This window comes from Nerophis ophidion, linkage group LG07, assembly GCF_033978795.1.
Source record: "Nerophis ophidion isolate RoL-2023_Sa linkage group LG07, RoL_Noph_v1.0, whole genome shotgun sequence".
Lineage (NCBI taxonomy): Eukaryota > Metazoa > Chordata > Actinopteri > Syngnathiformes > Syngnathidae > Nerophis > Nerophis ophidion.
Window position 1 is genome coordinate 11,467,522 of NC_084617.1, and position 22,567 is coordinate 11,490,088.

The 22,567-nt window shown below is 42.9% G+C and overlaps 2 protein-coding genes across 4 annotated transcripts in view; one reads left to right on the forward strand and one right to left on the reverse strand.

Annotated features, from left to right (window-relative positions):
- The window catches only part of cavin1a (caveolae associated protein 1a), a 51,206-nt gene extending 35,664 nt beyond the window's left edge, over nt 1-15,542 (reverse strand). Inside the window, exons 1-2 of the mRNA XM_061905331.1 lie at nt 15,405-15,542; nt 14,802-15,324 (exon numbers count right to left, since the gene is read on the reverse strand). Coding sequence (XP_061761315.1) covers nt 14,802-15,290 — 489 coding nt within the window. The 5' untranslated portion in view covers nt 15,291-15,324; nt 15,405-15,542. The remainder of the gene's footprint in view (nt 1-14,801; nt 15,325-15,404) is intronic.
- Nucleotides 15,543-15,735: 193 nt separating this feature from the next.
- The window catches only part of atp6v0a1a (ATPase H+ transporting V0 subunit a1a), a 50,076-nt gene continuing 43,244 nt past the window's right edge, over nt 15,736-22,567 (forward strand). For all 3 annotated transcript variants that reach the window (XM_061905333.1, XM_061905332.1, XM_061905334.1), the window contains exon 1: nt 15,736-15,753. The gene's annotated coding sequence lies outside the window, so the exon portion shown is untranslated. The remainder of the gene's footprint in view (nt 15,754-22,567) is intronic.

Here is a 22,567-nt window from a genome sequence, read left to right on the forward strand (position 1 = left end):
ACGCTAAAGGCAGTGACTTTTAGGCACGCCCCCAATATTGTTGTCTAGGTGGAAATCAGGAGAAATTCAGGAGAATGGTTGGAAAATCGGGAGGGTTGGCAAGAATGAGTATTAGCGACGAATGCGGTGTTATAATTCCGTCCCGGAAGAGTTAGTGCTGCAACGGGTTTTGGGTATTTGTTCTGTTGTGTTTAAGTGGTGTTACGGTGCGGATGTTCTCCCGAAATGTGTTTGTCATTCTTGTTTGGCGTGGCTTCACAGTGTGGCCCATATTTGTAACAGTGTTAAAGTTGTTTATACGGCCACCCTCAGTGTGACCTGTATGGCTGTTGACCAAGTATGCATTGCATTCACTTGTGTGTGTGTATAAGCCGCATATATTATGTGACTGGGCCGGCATGCTGTTTGTATGGAGGAAAAGCAGATGTGGAGACAGGTTGTAGAGTACGCCAAAGGCAGTGCCTTTAAAGCCCACCCCAAATATTATTGTCCCGGATGAAATTCAGGAGGGGCACTGAACTTCGGGAGTCTCCCGGGAATAACAGGAGGGTTGGCAAGTAAGAGTATTAGCGGTGAATGCGGTGCTACAGTGGCGGGCCAGCTCTAATGTTAATTTGATATTGCCTCAATTTGGCCCGCGGGCCGGAGTTTGACACCCATGCTCTAACCACTGAGTAAAGTTATCTGTATTGTTTTTTATCCGGCTGGTCGTCGCAATTACGACACGCCGCCACATTCACTTCAGGTGCCGCTGCTAAGCATTAAAGAAGAACAAGAGTAGATGACTATCAGCTTAGCAAAAAATCACAAAAAAGGACGCAAGAACACAAAAAAATCCCTCAAAGTCACAAACGCTAATAAGTGAAGTAAACACGTCTTACTCTCGACCGCTGCTACCGCTCTTCATTAATTGTCATCCTTGCAATCCAGTACTCGACAGGCCAATATGAATCCAATTAAAAAGTGACATATTGAAGACAGCTATATAATTATCCACGAAGTTGCTTTGAAGCAAAGGAGCATCCGCTGACAGGTCTTTATATAGTCGCAGTCTAAATTCACTCGATGCTTAAATGCACACCCACTTAACATGCCGATGGATTGTATTGATTTGTATGATACATTTGATATGATGTATCATGTAACCTCTCATACATTAACATGAGTGTATTCCATCCATCCATCCATCCATCATCTTCCGCTTATCCGAGGTCGGGTCGCGGGGGCAGCAGCCTAAGCAGGGAAGTCCAGACTTCCCTCTCACCAGCCACTTCGTCTAGCTCTTCCCGGGGGATCCCGAGGCGTTCCCAGGCCAGCCGGGAGACATAGTCTTCCCAACGTGTCCTGGGTCTTCCCCGTGGCCTCCTACCGGTTGGACGTGCCCTAAACACCTCCCTAGGGAGGCGTTGGGGTGGCATCCTGACCAGATGCCCGAACCACCTCATCTGGCTCCTCTCCATGTGGAGAAGCAGCGGCTTTACTTTGAGTTCCTCCCGGATGGCAGAGCTTCTCACCCTATCTCTAAGGGAGAGCCCCGCCACCTGGCGGAGGAAACTCATTTCGGCCGCTTGTACCCGTGATCTTATCCTTTCGGTCATGACCCAAAGCTCATGACCATAGGTGAGGATGGGAACGTAGATCGACCGGTAAATTGAGAGCTTCACCTTCCGGCTTAGCTCCTTCTTCACCACAACGGATCGATACAACGTCCGCATTACTGAAGACGCCGCACCGATCCGCCTGTCGATCTCACGATCCACTCTTCCCCCACTCGTGAACAAGACTCCTAGGTACTTGAACTCCTCCACTTGGGGCAGGGTCTCCTCACCAACCCGGAGATGGCACTCCACCCTTTTCCGGGCGAGAACCATGGACTCGGACTTGGAGGTGCTGATTCTCATTCCGGTCGCTTCACACTCGGCTGCGAACCGATCCAGTGAGAGCTGAAGATCCCGGCCAGATGACGCCATCAGGACCACATCATCTGCAAAAAGCAGAGACCCAATCCCGCGGCCACCAAACCGGAACCCCTCAACGCCTTGACTGCGCCTAGAGATTCTGTCCATAAAAGTTATGAACAGAATCGGTGACAAAGGACAGTCCAACCCTCACTGGAAATGTGTCCGACTTACTGCCAGCAATGCGGACCAAGCTCTGACACTGACCATACAGGGAGCGGACCGCCACAATAAGACAGTCCGGTACCCCATACTCTCTGAGCACTCCCCACAGGACTTCCCGAGGGACACGGTCGAATGCCTTCTCCAAGTCCACAAAACATGAGTGTAATTGTATTCAATAGAAAGACAGTGATGGATCTGTGTGGTCTCCACAAAATGACGACAAAACAACTACATTGCACATTGTTCTGCAAACGTAGCTGACATGTTAAAGACTTAAAATGCTGGAATTGATAAAATAATTTCCCGCAGTGAAATGTTACAAAACCCCGTTTCCATATTAGTTTGGGAAATTGTGTCAGATTTAAATATAAACAGAATACAATGATTTGCAAATCCTTTTCAACCCATATTCAGTTGAATATGCTACAAAGACAACATATTTGATGTTCAAACTGATAAACTTTTTTTTTTTGCAAATAATAATTAACTTAAGAATTTCATGCCAGCAACACGTGACAAAGAAGTTGGGAAAGGTGGCAATAAATACTGATAAAGTTGAGGAATGCTCATCAAACCCTTATTTGGAACATCATTTACAGGTGTGCAGGCTAATTGGGAACAGGTCGGTGCCATGATTGGGTATAAAAACAGATTCCCAAAAAATAATCAGTCTTTCACAAGAAAGGATGGGGCGAGGTACACCCCTTTGTCCAAAACTGTCATAACTAGGCTTGGACAAGGATTGTTTCTTCGATGCAGATGAGGATCAACACGAGCGAGGCGTGGACGTGAGTACATAGTTGTTTATTTAAAACTATAATAAAACATAAACAAACTAAGGGCGCTCACAAGGAGGTACAGACACTTGGCTGTGAACAAACAAAAGACTAGCATAAATGCTGCAGACTACAAACATGAAACAAAAACACTTGCTCGATTGGCATGAATAATAATAAACTATAAACAAAACTAACACATGGCATAAATAAAAAAACTTACACGGCATGGAACTATGGACGAGGGCATGAAGGAGGTGCAGCATGGGTAGCGTGTGTGTGAGTGTGAAGATCCCAGGACGAAGACAAGAAAAAGAGTGACTTAAATAGCTGTGATCATTAGTGAAAACAGGTGTGAGGCTGAGAACAGGGACGTGACAGGTGAAAACTAATGAGTTGGCATGGAAACAAACAAAACCAGGAAGTGCAAAACGTGACTGATTGTCCAAAAACTAAACATAGCATGACCAAAACCAAAACATAACTAACAGGCGTGACAAAAACTGCTTGAGCAAATAGTCAAACAGTTTATGAACAGCATTTCTCAAAGTGCAATTGCAAGAAATTTAGGGATTTCAACATCTGCGGTCCATGATATCATCAAAAGGTTCAGAGAATCTGGAGAAATCACTCCACGTAAGCGGCATGGACGGAAACCAACATTGAATGACCGTGAGTTACGATCCCTCAGACGGCACTGTATCAAAAACCTACATTAATCTCTAAAGGATATCACCACATGGGCTCAGGAACACTTCAGAAAACCACTGTCACTAAACACAGTTTGTCGCTACATCTGTAAGTGAAAGTTAAAGCTCTACTATGCAAAGCAAAAGCCATTTATCAACAACATCCAGAAACGCCGCCGGCTTCTCTGGGCCCGAAATCATCGAAGATGGACTGATGCAAAGTGGACAAGTGTTCTGTGGTCTGACGAGTCCACATTTCAAATTGTTTTTGGAAATATTCGACATTGTGTCATCCGGAACAAAGGGGAAGCGAACCATCCAGACTGTTAACGACGCAAAGTTCAAAAGCCAGCATCTGTGATGGTATGGGGGTGCATTAGTGCCCAAGGCATGGGTAACTTACACATCTGTGAAGGCACCATTAATGCTGAAAGGTACATACAGGTTTTGGAACAACATATGATGCGCCGTCTTTTTCATGGACGCCCCTGCTTATTTCAGCAACACAATGCTGCATTCAGCTTGGCTTCGTAAAAAAAGAGTGCGGGTACTTTCCTGGCCCGCCTGCAGTCCAGACTTGTCTGCCGCCGAAAATGTGTGGCGCATTATGAAGCGTAAAATACGACAGCGGAGACCCCGGCCTGTTGAACGACTGAAGCTCTACATAAAACAAGAATGGGAAAGAATTCCACTTTCAAAGCTTCAACAATTAGTTTCCTCAGTTCCCAAACGTTCATTGAGTGTTGTTAAAAGAAAAGGTGATGTAACACAGTGGTGAACATGCCCTTTCCCAACTACTTTGGCACGTGTTGCAGCCATGAAATTCTAAGTTAATTATTATTTGCAAAAAAAAAATAAAGTTTATGAGTTTGAACATCAAATATGTTGTCTTTGTAGTGCATTCAATTGAATATGGGTTGAAAAGGATTTGCAAATCATTGTATTCCGTTTATATTTACATCTAACACAATTTCCCAACTCATATGGAAAAGGGGTTTGTACAATGTAATCTCACTCGACCACGTTCATTCATATGCATTCATTCAATAGTTAAAATGCCACTCTGTATTAAATATAAGATCGGCGCAGCTGCCCAAAATGTTATTTGGTGTCGTGTGAAGGCTTCTTGAGGCCCCTCCCGTTCCACAGGACTTCCAATATGATTACGCAGTACAACGCTATAAATACAGAAGGTGTCAATAAAAATATTATACTTCTAAACACAGGCATGGGAGGGGACGGATGGAGTGTGAACCCCGTCTACCGCAGAGCATGGTTGGCAACGCCTCAGACCAAGATGTAGTTAGCGTGCGGTTATTTGTACCCGTCACATGTGTCGGGATTAATTTTGGAAACAAAAGTCATAAATGCAAGGCTGCAATGTGAGTGGATGTGCGTGAGAGGGTGATGGCGGAGCTGCTGAGCGACGGAGCTCCCGCTGTGAACATGACACTCGCCCCGCGCCGCTCCGTTTTTAGCAGGAGACGTTCTCACGTCCGGCTGCCGAAGATCTAGCTCGCGGCAACCGTGCTTGTTTGATCTCAGACCCACGAGAAAAACGCCAAGTGTGACTCCTTAACCTTTTTCTAAATCTGACTGCACACCGTCAAGCTTGTGACTTTATTCATTCCGTCAGTCTACCCCAGGGCAACTGTGGCTACTGATGTAGCTTACCACCACCAGGTGTGAATGAATGTTGAGTCCTACTTCTCTGGGAGCGCTTTGAGTGTTTAGAAAAGCGCAATATAAATCTAAGTTATTATTAGTATTATCATTATTATTATTATTAAAGCATTTCATTCTTCTGCCTGTCGCTTTTTGCACCTTGCACTATGTCACCACAAATCTGTGTCACAAAATGCTGTATTTTCCGAACCATAGGGCGCACCGGATTAAAAGGCGCACTGCAGATGAGCGGGTCTAGTCGGATCTATTTTCATACGTTTGTAAAATGAACGTATGGCAGGGGTGTCCAAAGTGCGGCCCAGGGGCCATTTGCGGCCCGCAGCTAATTGTTTACCGGCCCGCCACACATTCTGGAAATGCAATTGCAAAAAAAAAATATATATGTGTATGTATATATATATATATATATGTATTCCGAGCACGATGATGTCACGTTATCGATCGGAAAATGCATTTTTAGACAATATGATTTGCTTGAGCGGCTAGGAGACACCGAGAGTAACAAACGGTGGAGATCGGATAAGAAAGGACAGATTTTTTAAAATAATATAAATTAAAAAAAATAAAAAAAATCCATTAATACATACACACATATATATAAATACATAAAATGTGTGTATGTATATATATATATATATATATCCATCCATCCATTTTCTACCGCTTATTCCCTTTCGGGGTCGCGGGGGGCGCTGGCGCCTATTTCAGCTACAATCGGGCGGAAGGCGGGGTACACCCTGGACAAGTCGCCACCTCATCGCAGGGCCAACACAGATAGACAGACAACATTCACACTCACATTCACACACTATATATATATATATATATATATATATATATAAAAAGTGGAACGAGGTGAAATCTAACTAGAAAAAGTTTTTTTCTTTTGTCTATATTTATTTTATATCTTTATCTATTTTTATACCCCATGTAATATTTGTCTGATTTTGAATGGGATTGTGCTGAAAAATTTTAATTTCCCCTCAAGGATTAATTAGGTTTTTCTGATTCTGTTTTTTTATTTATTTTTTATTTTTTTTGCAATTGCTTAAAAAAAAAAAATCAATGTCATAATGAATTATTGACCTTTACATGGCTCCAATTATTTCAAATATTTCACTTTAAAATGTTTTCTGTGGAAAATATTGCAAATATTGTGTGGTTGCCATGTGAGAACATCAACATTTTCTTTGACAAAAGAGCATAAAACAAAAAAAATAATAGTTCAAACGTAAAATCAACAGATATATCTGAAGTTCATCTCGTAACTTAAGTGTTGAAAGTAAAAAAAAAATAATAAAAATGTATCACTTTATGAGTGAGGCACCTTTTGGATCCCAAATATATTAAATGGGATTTTATGTATCTTTTCACTGTGATTACTAAAAAATAATAATTAATTAAAATCAATAATTGATCTTTTTAAGGCTCTAATTCGTGGGTGTCAAACTTTGGCCCGCTGTGTAATTTATTTTGGCCCTCGAGGCAATATCAAATTAACATTACAGCTGGCCCGCCGTTATTACACAGCAGCGGTGCCGCTGTAACATCGGAATTTCTCACACTTGCCAATCCTCCCAAAGTTCAGTGCCCCTCCCGAAAGTCTCTCGGGGCAATCATTCTCCCGATTTCCACCCGAAAAACAATATTGAGGGCACGCCTTAAAGTACCTGCCTTTAACATTCTCTACAACCTGTCGTCACGTCCGCATTTCCTCCATACAAACAGCGTGCAGGCCCACTCGCATAATTTTTGCGGCTATTACACACACATAAGTGAATGCAAGGCATACTTGGTCAACGGCCATACAGGTCACACTGAGGGTGGCCGTATAAACAACTTTTAACACTGTTACAAATATGCGCCACACTGTGAACTCACAGCAAACAAGAATGACAAACACATTTCGGGAGAACATCTGCACTGTAACATAACATAAACACAACAGAACAAATACTCAGCACTAACTCTTTCGGGACGCTACAATATATTTTGATATTTACCTCATAAGGCCGCAAATAGAAAAGAGGAATTAAATTTGTATTTAAATTTTATTTGATATGCCATTGATATTTTTTAATTATTATTTTCATTATTTGAAAATCGATTTTGCATGTCACTATAAAGTTATATAAGCCTTGCTTTTTCAATGTTCAATGCAAAACTGGTTTGAGTCCCTATTAAAAGGTTACTTTGTTCAACCTTGAACATTTTTTTTTGTTCATTTTTAAATTTTGTCCCACTCTGTATTTGAGTTTGACACCCCTGCTCTAATTACTTCACATCAAACATTGCTTTCTGAATGTTTTGGGCAGCGGGAGAAATACAGCATATCTCAGTTTTATTATAAAAAACAAAGTTGTCTTTGACAAAAAAGGCATAAAACCTTTTTTTTTTTTTTTTTTTACTTCATATCAACCTGAAGTTGATACAGTGTAGAGATTTACTGTAAGCGTTAAATAAAAAACATTAAAAAATTACAATTTAACTTGTTTTTAACATTTTAATAACTGAACCCTTTATGGTCCCTGGGAGCCCTTAAGGCATGGGTGTCAAACTCTGGCCCGCCGTGTAAATTAATTTGGCCCTTGAGGCAATATCAATTTAGCATTAGAGCTGGCCCGCCGGTAATATACAGCGTCGGTGCCGCTGTAACACCGCATTCACCGCTAATACTCATACTTGCCAACCCTCCTAATTTTCCCGATAGACTCCCGAACTTTAGTGCCCCTCCCGAAAATCTCCCGGGGCAACCATTCTCCCGAATTTCTAGCGATTTCCACCTGGACAACTATATTGGGGGCGTGCATTTAAGGCACTGCCTTTAGCGTTCTCTACAACCTGTCATCACGTCCGCTTTTCCTCCATACTAACAGCGTGTCACATAATATTTGTGGCTTTTACACACACACACACACGCACAAGTGAATGCAAAGCATACTTGGTCAATAGCCATACAGGTCACACTGAGGGTGGCCGTATAAACAACTTTAGCACTGTTACAAATATGCGCCACACTGTGAACCCACACCAAACAAGAATGACAAACACATTTCGGGTGAACATCCGCACCGTAACACAACAGAACAAATACCCAGAAACCCTTGCAGCACTAACTCTTCTGGGAAACTTCCAGCAAACCGACCAATAATAACGTTTTATTCATGCATTTTCTCTTGCTACTCCAAGGCTTGAATGTTTGGTTCATTCATTATTGTTATTTTATTTTCAAATTCATTATTAGCCTGTGGAAAAAATTTGATATTTACCTCAGAAGATTGCAAATAGGAAAAAAAGACATAACATTTTTATTGAAATATTATTTGATATGCCATTGATATTGTTTTAATTATTATTATTATTATTATTTGAAACTGGATTTTGCATGTCACTAAAGTTATATAAGCCTTGCTTGTTCAATATTTCATGCAACACTTGTTTGGGTCCCTATTAAAAGGTTAATTTGTTCAACCTTGGCCCGCGGCTTTGTCCCGTTTAAAATTTTGGCCAACTCTGTATTTGAGTTTGACACCCCTGCCTTAAGTTAAACAAACAAACAAAAAAATCCATATATTTTGTTATGGTTTGAAAAATTAAAAATATCAAAATGGCCACCGCATGCTTAAATTTTTCCGTGTGTGGCACTCCGTGGAAAAAGTTTGGACACCCCTGACGTATGGTAATACTACTAAAAATATTTGTTTTCTAGCGGAAAAAACAACTTTTTATGAAGTCAATTTCCACATTTTTCACTCGTTTTTTCACTAAAGTCAGCTTGAACCTTTCACACTGGCTTTTTAAGAAATGTGCCGCATGAATTCTACCTAGCAACAGGTGGCCCCCAGGAAAAAAATAGTACACTGTACTTGTTTTTGTCAACTGCAGCATGTTCGGACATGGGTGAAACGTGAGCGGACGCTTATATGGTTTTACTTCATTTCGAACGTGCATACAGTTACACTATTGGTACATCACATATTTACAGTCTCTCATTACCTACTCAGTGCCGTAGTGCAGTGGTTCTCAACCTTTTTTTAGTGATGTACCTCCTGTGAACATTTTTTTAATTCAAGTACCCCCTAATCAGAGCAAAACATTTTTGGTTGAAAAAAAGAGATAAAGCAGTAAAATACAGCACTGTCATCAGTTTCTGATTTATTAAAGTGTATAACAGTGCAAAATATTGCTCATTTGTAGTGGTCTTTCTTGAACTATTTGGGAAAAAATACATAGAAAATAACTAAAAACTTGTTGAAAAATAAACAAGTGATTCAATTATAAATAAAGATTTCTACACATAGAAGTAATCATCAACTTAAAGTGCCCTCCTTGGGGATTGTAATAGAGATCCATCTGGATTCATCAACTTAATTCTAAGCATTTCTTCACAAAAAAAGAAATCTTTAACATCAATATTTATGAAAAAATCGAGCTGTCAACACTGAATAATGCATTGTTGCAGTTCTTTTCACAGTTTATGAACTTACTGTCAGGCTTTCCCCATGACAGTTTGTTTGTGTTTTAGTTTTTTCCCTCTGCATTTGTCTTGGTTTGCTCAGTATGTGGAGTATTTCCTGTCAGCGCTCTTATTTTGTCTGTTTCCTGTTTTTTTTTCCGCCCGGCTGATCGGCACCCGGCCACACCTGGTGTCAATCAGCCCGCTCCTATTTCTACCTGCTTTTGTCCACCAGCCAGTGCTGGATTATTGGATGCCGATGTCGTATCTTGTCTTGTCTATGCAGCGTGGCGGTAAGCTATGTTTGTGAATTGTGAATTATATTTATATAGCGCTTTTTCTCAAGTGACTCAAAGCGCTTTACATAGTGACACCCAGTATCTAAGTTACATTTAAACCAGTGTGGGTGGCACTGGGAGCATGGGGGTAAAGTGTCTTGCCCAAGGACACAACAGCAGTGACTAGGATGGCAAAAGCGGGAATCGAACCTGCAACCGAGCTATGCCGCCCCAAATGTTTGATTGCAGTTTTTAGCTTACTGCCTTTTGTTCCCGGCTTCCCGGTTTGTTTTTACATTACATGTACGACTTCTGTTCCCTGCTCGATTCTTGCTAGCTTCCATGCTAAGTTCCTTTTTGTTTTCTAGCTCCCTTCGTTTTTTATCCGCCTCGTCCGCGCTTTGTGTTAGTTCTTGTTCTATTATTTAAATTAAATCATGTTTTCCCATTCAATGCCTGCCTCCTTCTCTGCATCTTGGGGTTTGTCAACAACAAACTCTGACATTTACATTCATATTTTGATGAAGTATTATTCAATATATATATTTATAAATGATTTTTGCATTGTTGCTATTTTTAGAATATTTTTGAAAAATCTTAGCATACGCGTACCCCCGTTTGAGAACCACTGCCCTAGTGGTTAGAGTGTCCGCCCTGATATCGGCAGGTTGTGAGTTCAAACCCCGGCCGAGTCATACCAAAGACTATAAAAATGGGACCCATTACCTCCCTGCTTGGCACTCAGCATCAATGGTTGGAATTGGGGGTTAAATCACCAAAAATGATTCCCGGGCGTGGCCACCGCTGCTGCTCACTGCTCCCCTCACCTCCCAGGGGGTGAACAAGGGGATGGGTCAAATGCAGAGACGTATTTCACCACACCTAGTGTGTGTGTGACTATCGTTAATACTTGAACTTAAATGTCCACAAAGGAATAGGAAGAAGCAAGACCTATTTAATTCTACTATTTGTTTCCATCCATGGCAATTTATTTTCATTTTTTCCCGAGTGTGTACATCATACTTGCCAACCTTGAGACTTCCGATTTCGGAAAGTTTTTGATTGATTGATTGATACTTTTGTTAGTAGATTGCACAGTTCAGTACATATTCCGTACGATTGACCACTAAATGGTAACACCTGAATAAGTTTTTGAACTGGTTTAAGTCGGGGTCCACGTTAATCAATTCATGGTGGGGGGAAGAAGGTTGGAGGGCGTGGTCGGGGCTGGGGTGTGGTTAGGGGAGGGGCGTGGTTAAGAGGGGAGGAGTATATATACAGCTGTTGGTGCACAGTTGTGCACTGCACTCTCTAAAAGCCGTAGACGATATTGTCACATATGCATGATTGATTGATTGAAACTTTTATTAGTAGATTGCACAGTTTAGTACATATTCCGTACAATTGACCACTAAATGGTAACACCCGAATAAGTTTTTCAACTTGTTTAAGTCGGGGTCCACGTTAATCAATTCATGGTATAAATATATACTATCAGCATAATACAGTCATCACACAAGTTAATCATCATAGTAAAAACATTAGTATACACAAAGACAGGGATGAGGGTATATAGCCGCATTATAACCGTTACAACCGGTATTTATCCGACCCTGTATTTTATACAGAACCTTACTACAAACCCCGTTTCCATATGAGTTGGGAAATTGTGTTAGATGTAAATATAAACGGAATACAATGATTTGCAAATCCTTTTCAACCCATATTCAATTGAGTTCACTACAAAGACAAGATATTTGATGTTAAAACTCAAAAACTTTATTTTTTTTTTGCAAATAATAGTAACTTAGAATTTCATGGCTGCAACACGTGCCAAAGTAGTTGGGAAAGGGCATGTTCACCACTGTGTTACTGTGTTTGATGAGCGTTCCTCAACTTTATCAGTATTTATTGCCACCTTTCCCAACTTCTTCGTCATGTGTTGCTGGCATCAAATTCTAAAGTTATAAATGAATAAATAAATGGGTTGTACTTGTATAGCGCTTTTCTACCTTCAAGGTACTCAAAGCGCTTTGACACTACTTCCACATTTACCCATTCACACACACATTCACACACCGATGGGGGGAGCTGCCATGCAAGGCGCTAACCAGCACCCATCAGGAGCAAGGGTGAAGTGTCTTGCTCAGGACACAACGGACGTGACAAGGTTGGTACTAGGTGGGATTTGAACCAGGGACTCTCGGGTTGCGCACGGCCACTCTCCCACTGCGCCACGCCGTCCCGTTAATGATTATTTGCAACAAAAAAAAAAGTTTGTGTCTAAGTGGAGTTGTCGAGTCTACCCCCTTTCCCTTAGCGACAGTGATGTAATAGGGACTTTCCTAATTATTAGAGGAGGCACGCGGGCTTGATTTTTTACAACATAGCTTGAGTACAGCCAAAACAGGTGTCTCCTCATGAGCTAAATTGAACTCTGTCTTTGCATGGTTCCTTGCTTCTTGTCTGATTAATAGATGCCATCAGTGTTTGAACCTGGTTGAACATGGTTCTCGCCCGGAAAAGGGTGGAGTGCCATCTCCGGGTTAGGGAGGAGACCCTGCCCCAAGTGGAGGAGTTCAAGTACCTCGGAGTCTTGTTCACGAGTGAGGGAACAGTGGATCATGAGATTGGTGCGGCGTCTTCAGTAATGCGGACGTTGTATCGATCCGTTGTGGTGAAGAAGGAGCTGAGCCGGAAGGCAAAGCTCTCAATTTACCGGTCGACCTACGTTCCCATTTCACCTATGGTCATGAGCTTTGGGTTATGACCGAAGGGATAAGATCACGGGTACAAGCGGCCGAAATGAGTTTCCTCCGCCGGATGGCGGGTCTCTCCCTTAGAGATAGGGTGAGAAGCTCTGCCATCCGGGAGGAACTCAAAGTAAAGCCGCTGCTCCTCCACATGGAGAGGAGCCAGATGAGGTGGTTCGGGCATCTGGTCAGGATGCCACCCGAACGCCTCCCTAGGGAGGTGTTTAGGGCATGTCCAACCGGTAGGAGGCCACGGGGAAGACCCAGGACACGTTGGGAAGACTATGTCTCCCGGCTGGCCTGGGAACGCTTCGGGATCCCCCGGGAAGAGCTAGACCAGGGGTAGGGAACCTATGGCTCTAGAGCCAGATGTGGCTCTTTTGATGACTGCATCTGGCTCTCGGATAAATCTGAGCTGACATTGCTTAACACGATAAGTAATGAATAATTCCACTTGTAATCATCCATCCATCCATCATCTTCCGCTTATCCGAGGTCGGGTCGCGGGGGCAACAGCCTAAGCAGGGAAACCCAGACTTCCCTCTCCCCAGCCACTTCGTCTAGCTCTTCCCGGGGGATCCCGAGGCGTTCCCAGGCCAGCCGGGAGACATAGACTTCCCAACGTGTCCTGGGTCTTCCCCGTGGCCTCCTACCGGTTGGACGTGCCCTAAACACCTCCCTAGGGAGGCGTTCGGGTGGCATCCTGACCAGATGCCCGAACCACCTCATCTGGCTCCTCTCGATGTGGAGGAGCAGCGGCTTTACTTTGAGTTCCTCCCGGATGACAGAGCTTCTCACCCTATCTCTAAGGGAGAGACCCAAACTCATTTTGGCCGCTTGTACCCGTGATCTTATCCTTTCGGTCATGACCCAAAGCTCATGACCATAGGTGAGGATGGGAACGTAGATCGACCGGTAAATTGAGAGCTTTGCCTTCCGGCTCAGCTCCTTCTTCACCACAACGGATCGGTACAACGTCCGCATTACTGAAGACGCCGCACCGATCCGCCTGTCGATCTCACGATCCACTCTTCCCCCACTCGTGAACAAGACTCCTAGGTACTTGAACTCCTCCACTTGGGGCAGGGTCTCCTCCCCAACCCGGAGATGGCACTCCACCCTTTTCCGGGCGAGAACCATGGACTCGGACTTGGAGGTGCTGATTCTCATTCCGGTCGCTTCACACTCGGCTGCGAACCGATCCAGCGAGAGCTGAAGATCACTTGTAATCCCAGTGTTAAAAATGACGTTCAAAATATAAAACATTCTCATGCTTTTTTATTTTCAAGAAGTTGCCATAATGGTAAGAAGTAATTTATTTATTAATGGTTAGTGTGGAGCTTGCCCTCCCGGGGGTTCTTCAAACCACCAAGAGCCTGTTTCAGGGTTACAAAATTGTTTTATTTTATTTTTCTCACAGGTGCTTTCCAACAATTGTCTTTTTCTCCTTCGTCCTCACTCGCGCTCTGGCTCCAGCCCCAACCCTGTCTCTCCTCCTGGCTGCTGCTTATAACAGAGCGACAGGTGATTAGATAACAAGGCCCAGGTGGGCCATCTACGCACCTGTCGCTGATTTCGAAGCCGGTCCTGGCAACATCCTGCTTTGCTGCAGGCCCGCAGGCCACGCCCCCTCCACAGTTAGCTTCAGAATAACAATGTTATAATAAAGAATAAGAGACCTATTATACTCTGGAAATGTTGGTCTTACTTAAAAATGCATGTGTTTAGTTGTGTTCAGTGTTAAAAAAAAATATTATATGGCTCTTAGGGAAATACAATTTAAAATATTTGGCTTCTTGGCTCTCTCAACCAAAAAGGTTCCCGACCCCTGCTTAGGCTGCTGCCCCCGCGACCCGACCTCGGATAAGCGGAAGATGATGGATGGATGTTTGAACCTGACAATTAGTTTTTCTAAAAATAGATAAACCGGCCCCCCAGACATATTTTCTTCCTCTAAATTTGGCCCCCCCCAGTCAAAATAATCGCCCAGGCCTGCTCTAACCGTCCATTTTTAAAAACGACTTGTGAACAATACCTCACCTGGCTGATTAGGACTTTGAAGTTGCGCCTCTTGAGCAGCTCGCCCTCGTTGCTCTCCAGCTTCTTGATCTGGCCCGCCTGCTTCTCCAGGTTGCTCCGCACTGTCTTGACGTTGACGCTGACCTTGCGGACCTTGTCCAGCATCTTGTTGACGGTGGCGGCCGTCCCCAGGTGGCTCTTGGACAGCTTGGTCAGCTCCCCCTGGATGGCGGACACCGACTTCTCCATGGCCTCCTGCCGAGACTCCAGCCCGTTCTGGGTCAGCTGGATCTGGTCCACCACCCCGATGATCTTGTCGAGCAGGGACAGGACCATGACGCCGTTCGCCTGGGCTTCGCTCTTTTCTTTTCCGATGGCGAGCGCTTCCTCCGCGGGTTTGCCGCCGTCCACCGCCGGCTCTGTGGCAGCACCCACCAGGGCGACCTCGTCGTCATCGTAGGAGACCTCGGCCAGAGCGCCGTGCTCCTTCTGGACCGCTGTATCCGCCATGGCTGTCAGCTCCAAAAACAAGCTCGCACTCCCTCTGCGGATAAAAATAAACCTGAAAAATGACCGACGAGAGCCTCTCGGATCCCCTCTTGCTTCTCTCACTGTTCCACGTACCCTTTCACACTAAAACCTCTGTGCTTCTGCTCTGGGATGCCAGCCAGCCAAGGGGAGTTGGGCCTCTCACAGCTCAGGCACGCCGCTCCATGTGAAACCACCCTGTCGGACTTTTCCTGACTAAACCCTGCCCAGACCCCCCCCCCCCCTGGCTCCCAATTGCTGCCGGGACTCCACCCCATTCTGTGTGTCCCCCACCCCGCCACACACACCAGGTTTGAGTACCAGCAAATGACAAACAGCAACACGATACACTTTGGAGTTTATGCAGCACCATTGTGATGAAAGTGCCTTCTATGCAGAACCCAGCGGAGGAGCCGTATTGCCCCGACGTTGGCATGACAACAAGGTAAAGGCTGAACCGTGACATTTTGTGCCGATGCCCTTTATATTGCAATATAGCATCGAGTCAAAGGTCAGTTTGAAAAGAGGGCGGGCAAGTTTGAATTGGATTTGAATGCCAATCAGAGTAACAGAAATGTAAATGGGTTATAGCTCGGTTGGTAGAGTGGCTGTGCCAGCAACTTGAGGGTTGCAGGTTCGATTCCCGCTTCCGCCATCCTAGTCACTGCCGTTGTGTCCTTGGGCAAGGCAGTTTACCCACCTGCTCCCAGTGCCACCCACACTGGTTTAAATGTAATGGGGACATCTGCGCTGCTGATCCGCCTCCGCTTGGGATGGTTTCCTGCTGGCTCCGCTGTGAACGGGACTCTCGCTGCTGTGTTGGATCCGCTTTGGACTGGACTCTCGCGACTGTGTTGGATCCATTGTGGATTGAACTTTCACAGAATCATGTTAGACCCGCTCGACATCCATTGCTTTCCTCCTCTCCAAGGTTCTCATAGTCATCATTGTCACCGACGTCCCACTGGGTCATTATTGTCACCGATGTCCCACTGGGTGTGAGTTTTCCTTGCCCTTATGTGGGCCTACCGAGGATGTCGTAGTGGTTTGTGCAGCCCTTTGAGACACTAGTGATTTAGGGCTATATAAGTAAACATTGATTGATTGAGATATTGGGTTTCACTATGTAAAGCGCTTTGAGTCACTAGAGAAAAGCGCTATATAAATATAATACACTTCACTTCACTTATACAAACCCCGTTTCCACATGAGTTGGGAAATTGTATTAGATGTAAATATAAACGCAATACAATGATTTGCAAATCCTTTTCAACCCATATTCAGTTGAATGCACTACAAAGACAACATATTTGATGTTCAAACTCATAAACTTTAATTTTTTTTTTGCAAATAATTGAATTAGAATTTCATGGCTGCAACATATGCCAAAGTAGTTGGGAAAGGGCATGTTCACCACTGCGTTACATCACCTTTTCTTTTAACAACACTCAATAAACGTTTGGGAACAGCTTCACGGTGGTAGAGGGGTTAGTGCGTCTGTCTCACAATACGAAGGTCCTGCAGTCCTGGGTTCAAATCCAGGCTCGGGATCTTTCTGTGTGGAGTCTGCATGTCCTCCCCGTGAATGCGTGGGTTCCCTCCGGGTACTCCGGCTTCCTCCCACTTCCAAAGACATGCACCTGGGGATAGGTTGATTGGCAACACTAAATTGGCCCTAGTGTGTGAATGTTGTCTGTCTATCTGTGTTGGCCCTGTGAAGAGGTGGCGACTTGTCCAGGGTGTACCCCGCCTTCCGCCGATTGTAGCTGAGATAGGCGCCAGCGCCCCCCGCGACCCCAAAAAAGGTAATAAGCGGTAGTAAATGGATGGATGGATGAACTGAGGAGACACATTTTTGAAGCTTCTTAGGTGGAATTCTTTCCCATTCTTGCTTGATGTACAGCTCTCCCGTCCAAAAGCAGAACCTAGTAACTCACTTCTAGAGATACCCTTGAGATACTAGGTTTTTCTGTTGTATCTACGCGGTTATGTGGTAGTTGGTAGGTCCTGACATGCGCGTAACAGCTTACTTACGGAACAAATTACAATATCGCATACACTAATGTAAAGCATATCACCTAGTATCTCCAAAAATATTATCAGCCCAGTTTTGACCAAAATTGACTTACTGGGTTTTGACGGGACGGGAGAGCTTAAGTGTCGTATTTTAGGCTTCAAAATGTTCATTAGGAGACAGGTCTGGACTACAGGCAGCCCAGTCTAGTACCCGCACTCTTTTACTACGCAGCCACGCTGTTGTAACACGTGGTGTGGCATTGTCTTGCTGAAATAAGCAGGGGCGTCCATGATAACGTTGCTTGAATGGCAGTATGTGTTGCTCCAAAACCTGTATGTACCTTTCAGCATTAATGGTGCCTTCGCAGATGTGTAAGTTACCCATGCCTTGGCCACTAATGCACCCCCATACCATCACAGATACTGGCTTTTGAACTTTGCGCCTATAACAATCCGGATGGTTCTTTTCCTCTTTGTTCCCGAGGACACAAATGTCCACAGTTTCCAAAAACAATTTGAAATGTGGACTCGTCAGACCAAAGCACACTTTTCCACTTCCCTAGTGTGTGAATGTGAGTGTGAATGTTGTCTGTCTATCTGTGTTGGCCCTGCAAAGAGGTGGCACTTTGTCCAGGGTGTACCCCACCTTCCGCCCGATTGTAGCTGAGATAGGCGCCAGCGCCCCCCGCCACCCCAAAAGGGAATAAGCGTTAGAAAATGGATGGATGGATGGATCAGTCCATCTTAGATGATCACTGGCCCAAAGAAGCCGGCGCCGTTTCTGGATGTTGTTGATAAATGGTTTTCGCTTTGCATAGTAGAGCTTTAACTTGCACTTACAGCTGTAGCGACAAACTGTATTTAGTGACAGTGGTTCTCTGAAGTGTTCCTGAGCCCATTTGGGGATATACTTTAGAGATTGATGTCTGTTTTTGATACAATGCCGTCTGAGGGATCGAAGGTCACGGTCATTCAATATTGGTTTCCGGCCATGCCGCTTACACGGAGCGATTTTTCCAGATTCTCTGAACCTTTTGATGATATTATGGACCGTAGATGTTAAAATCCCTAAATTTCTTGCAATTGCACTTTGAGAAACGTTGTTCACGCAGTTGTGAACAAAGGGGTGTACCTCGCCCCATCCTTTCTTGTGAAAGACCGAGCATTTTTTGGGAAGCTGTTTTTAGACCCAATCATGGCACCCACCTGTTCCCAATTAGCCTGCACACCTGTGGGATGTTCCAAATAAGTGTTTGATGAGCATTCTTCAACTTTATCAGTATTTATTGCCACCTTTCCCAACTTCTTTGTCACGTGTTGCTGGCATCAAATTCTAAAGTTAATGATTATTTGCAAAAAAAAAAATGTTTATCAGTTTGAACATCAAATATGTTTTCTTTGTAGCATATTCAATTAAATATGGGTTGAAAATGACTTGCAAATCATTGTATTCTGTTTATATTTACATCTAACACAATTTCCCAACTCATATGGAAACGGGGTTTGTGCTAACGGCAGCCAGACGTGTGAGTTTGACACTCCTGAAATAGTTAATAGTCATTATCAAAAATATATACACATTATTTTTATTTATTTAAAGCACATTTAGAAAAATATGTGACTTTTTGTTTCAGTCCAGTTATTTTTCTTGCGACACTCACCTTTAGTTCAGATAGTTTAGTCGTGGAGGGTCAACTCGCTTAAGTCGGGAAATGGCTTTTAAAACTAAACAAAACGAATCCCACATAAAGATAAATTGAAAGCCTCCCATGACTATTTTGTGGACTTTTCCTCAAATAAAAAGCTGCTATAAACATCAAGCTAATGCAATATTTACCGAAAGTCATTACTGCCTCCACGCGGTCGGTTTGTGTAACAAGCTTGAGAGTACATGTATGCCATTGTGCGTTTCCGGTATGAACATTCAAAATAAAAGAAATGCATATTAGCTAATTTCCATCCATCCATTTTCTACTGCTTGTCTGTGAGTGTGAATGTTGTCTACATGTGTTTGCCCTGCGATGAGGTGGCCACTTGTCCAGGGTGTACCCCGCCTTCTGCCCGAATGCTTCTAAATTACCATAACACTTCATATTTACGCTTGCATAATTCCACACGTCCGAAACGGAAGTGGAAGATGGGTTACCATTGGTATTTGTGTTAACTTACATAATTGTTAGTGTTTGTATCCACACGAATCTTTAGCGTTCACAAAAAATAAAATAAAATCACTCAACGAATACGTATGCGCCAAGCTAGTAAAATTGTTTTGTAATATTTAATGACATGTTTTATTTATTCATTGTTTTACCTTAGTCGGATGGGCGTCAATGACTATTTAAAAGAGGTGGTCACGTGACCACATTGTGCTTTTCCGGTATGATCCTTCAAAATAAGACAAAGACCTATTCGCTAAATTCCGTCCATTCATCCATTTTATACCGCTTGTCAGTGAGTGCGAATCTTGTCTATGTGTCTTTGCTCTGCGATTCAAAATCCCACATGTCTGAAAAGGAGACGGGAGAAGCACTACCATTGATATGTGTGTCATCTTGCATAATCATTGGTATTTGTGTCAATTCTTGAGCGTTCGCAATTAAAAAAAAATAAATAAATAAATAAAAAAATCACATTAGTAATACTTATGTGCCAAGCTGGTAAATTAGTTTTCTAATCTTTACTGACATCTTTTTTTACTCTCAGTTGGATGGGCGTGATTTTAAAGGAGGTCACATACGTGCGTTTCCGGTATGAGCCTTCAAAATAAGACAAATACGTATTCGCTAAATTCCATCCATTCTTCCATTTTATACCACTTGTTTGTGAGTGTGAATGTTGTCTGTGTGTGTTTGTCCTTCGATGCAAACTTCCACGGAGATGGGAGAAGCATAATCACTAGTATTTGTGTCCACTGTTAAACACAAACTTGAGCTTTCACAACTCAACAACAACAAAAAAATAATTTAAAAAATCACATAAGCAATAATTATGTGCCAAGCTGGTAAATTAGTTTTCTCATCTTTACTGACATTTTTAAAATGTTTTTTTTTTTACCTCGGTTGGAAGGGCGTGATTTTTAAAAGAGGTGGTCTCGTGACCAAGTACGTGCTTGCCATAGTGCTATTCCGGTATGAGCCTTCAAAATAAGACAAAGACGTATTTGCTAAATTCCATCCATCCATCAATTTTATACCTCTTGTCTGTGAATGTGAATGTTGTCAATGTGTGTTTGCCCTGTGATGCAAAATTCCACAGGGATGGGAGAAGCATAATTTTTTTTTTTTTTTTTAATTTAATTTTAGTTTAATCTTCCATTCTTTTCTCCCATCCCCCCCGCTGTTTACATGTATGTCATCTTTTTTGTAAGGGGCGCTGGAAGCCGGCAGACCCGTCAGCGATCCTGTTCTGTCTCCCTGTAATGTTTGTCTGATCTTGAATGGGATTGTGCTGAAAATTGTAATTTTCCTGAAGGAACTCTCCTGACGGAATAAATAAAGTGCTATATAATCTAATCCATCTAATCATTGGTATTTGTGTCAATTGTTTACGACACAAATCTTGAGCGTTCACAACTCAACAAAAAAATAATAATAATAAAAAATCAAAAATACAATAAGTAATACTTATGTGCCAAGCTGGTAAATTAGTTTTCTAATTTTTACTGACATTTTTTTTAACCTCAGTTGAATGGGCGTGGTTTTAAAAGAGGTGGTCACGTGACCAAGTACGTGCTTGGCATTGTGCTTTACCGGTATGAGCCTTCAAAATAAGACAAAGACGTATTTGCTAAATTCCATCCATCCATCCATCAATTTTATACCTCTTGTCTGTGAATGTGAATGTTGTCAATGTGTGTTTGCTCTGCGGTGCAAAATTCCACAGAGATGGGAGAAGCATAATCATTGGTATTTGTGTCAATTGTTTACGACACAAATCTTGAGCGTTCACAACTCAACAAAAAAATAATAATAAAAAATAAAAAATCCAATAAGTAATACTTATGTGCCAAGCTGGTAAATTAGTTTTCTCATCTTTACTGACATTTTTTTTTTACCTCAGTTGGAAGGGCGTGATTTTTAAAAGAGGTGGTCACGTGACCAAGTACGTGCTTTACCGGTATGAGCCTTCAAAATAAGACAAAGACGTATTCGTTAAATTCCATCCATCCATCCATTTTTATGCCGCTTGTCTGTGAGTGTTGTCTATGTGTGTTTGTCCCGCCATGCAAAATTCCACGGAGATGGGAGAAGCATAATTACTGTTATTTGTGTCCACTGTTTACGACACGGATCTTGGACGTACGCAAATCAAGTTATAAAATAAAAAAAATAAAAAATGCAATGAGTAATACTTATGTGCCAAGCTGGTAAAATTAGTTTTCTAATCTTTACTGACTGTTTTAATTTTTTTATATTTTTAATTTTTTTACCTCAGTTACATGGGCGTGAACGACTATATAAAAGAGGTGGTCACGTGACCGACAATTCTACTTCCGCCCTGAGTGCTTTTCGCTGACAAATGGACGCTCCGCTCCTCTCTGCTTCGCCACTAAAACGTCTATAATAACAAACAGGACTGAAAGGCAGACGATAACATCCCAATTTACTCGGTAAGTACAGCGCTTTAAAAAAAACTACAGCAAAAAAAAATATGTAGTTATAAAAAAGAAGTTTGAAGGTTCAACAACGATGAACAGGTGCTTAACTTTATGCTAGCAAAACAAAGCCAATTAGCCACGCATGTTTTTATCAACTGCGTTACGTCATCTTGTGTTCTAGATGTCAAAAACGCTTCCCCAAATATACGCTTTCAAGTGTGCTTGAAGTGTTAAAAAGTCATCAATAGCTTACTGGGAATCTCTACTACCGCCATTGTATGTATCCATCCATTTCCTACCGCTTATTGCCTTTCGGGGTCGCGGAGGGCGCTGGTGCCTATCTCAGCTACAATCGGGCGGAAGGCGGGGTACACCCTGGACAAGTCACCATCTCATCGCAGGGCCAACACAGATAGACAGACAACATTCACACTCACATCCACACACCATTGTATGCATATAATCCCCATTATTGCGATTTACTGGGAAATTAGCTGTGCAGAATGTGTCCACTTCCTGTTAAAGTCAACATTTGGACTAAGCGAATAGGGGCTTTATGGTGAAGTTGCATGCTGAAATCAAAAGAGTAGTGAGGTTTAACGGTGCTTCAGATCACATGCTCCTCTTGTAATCCACAGATAAGACC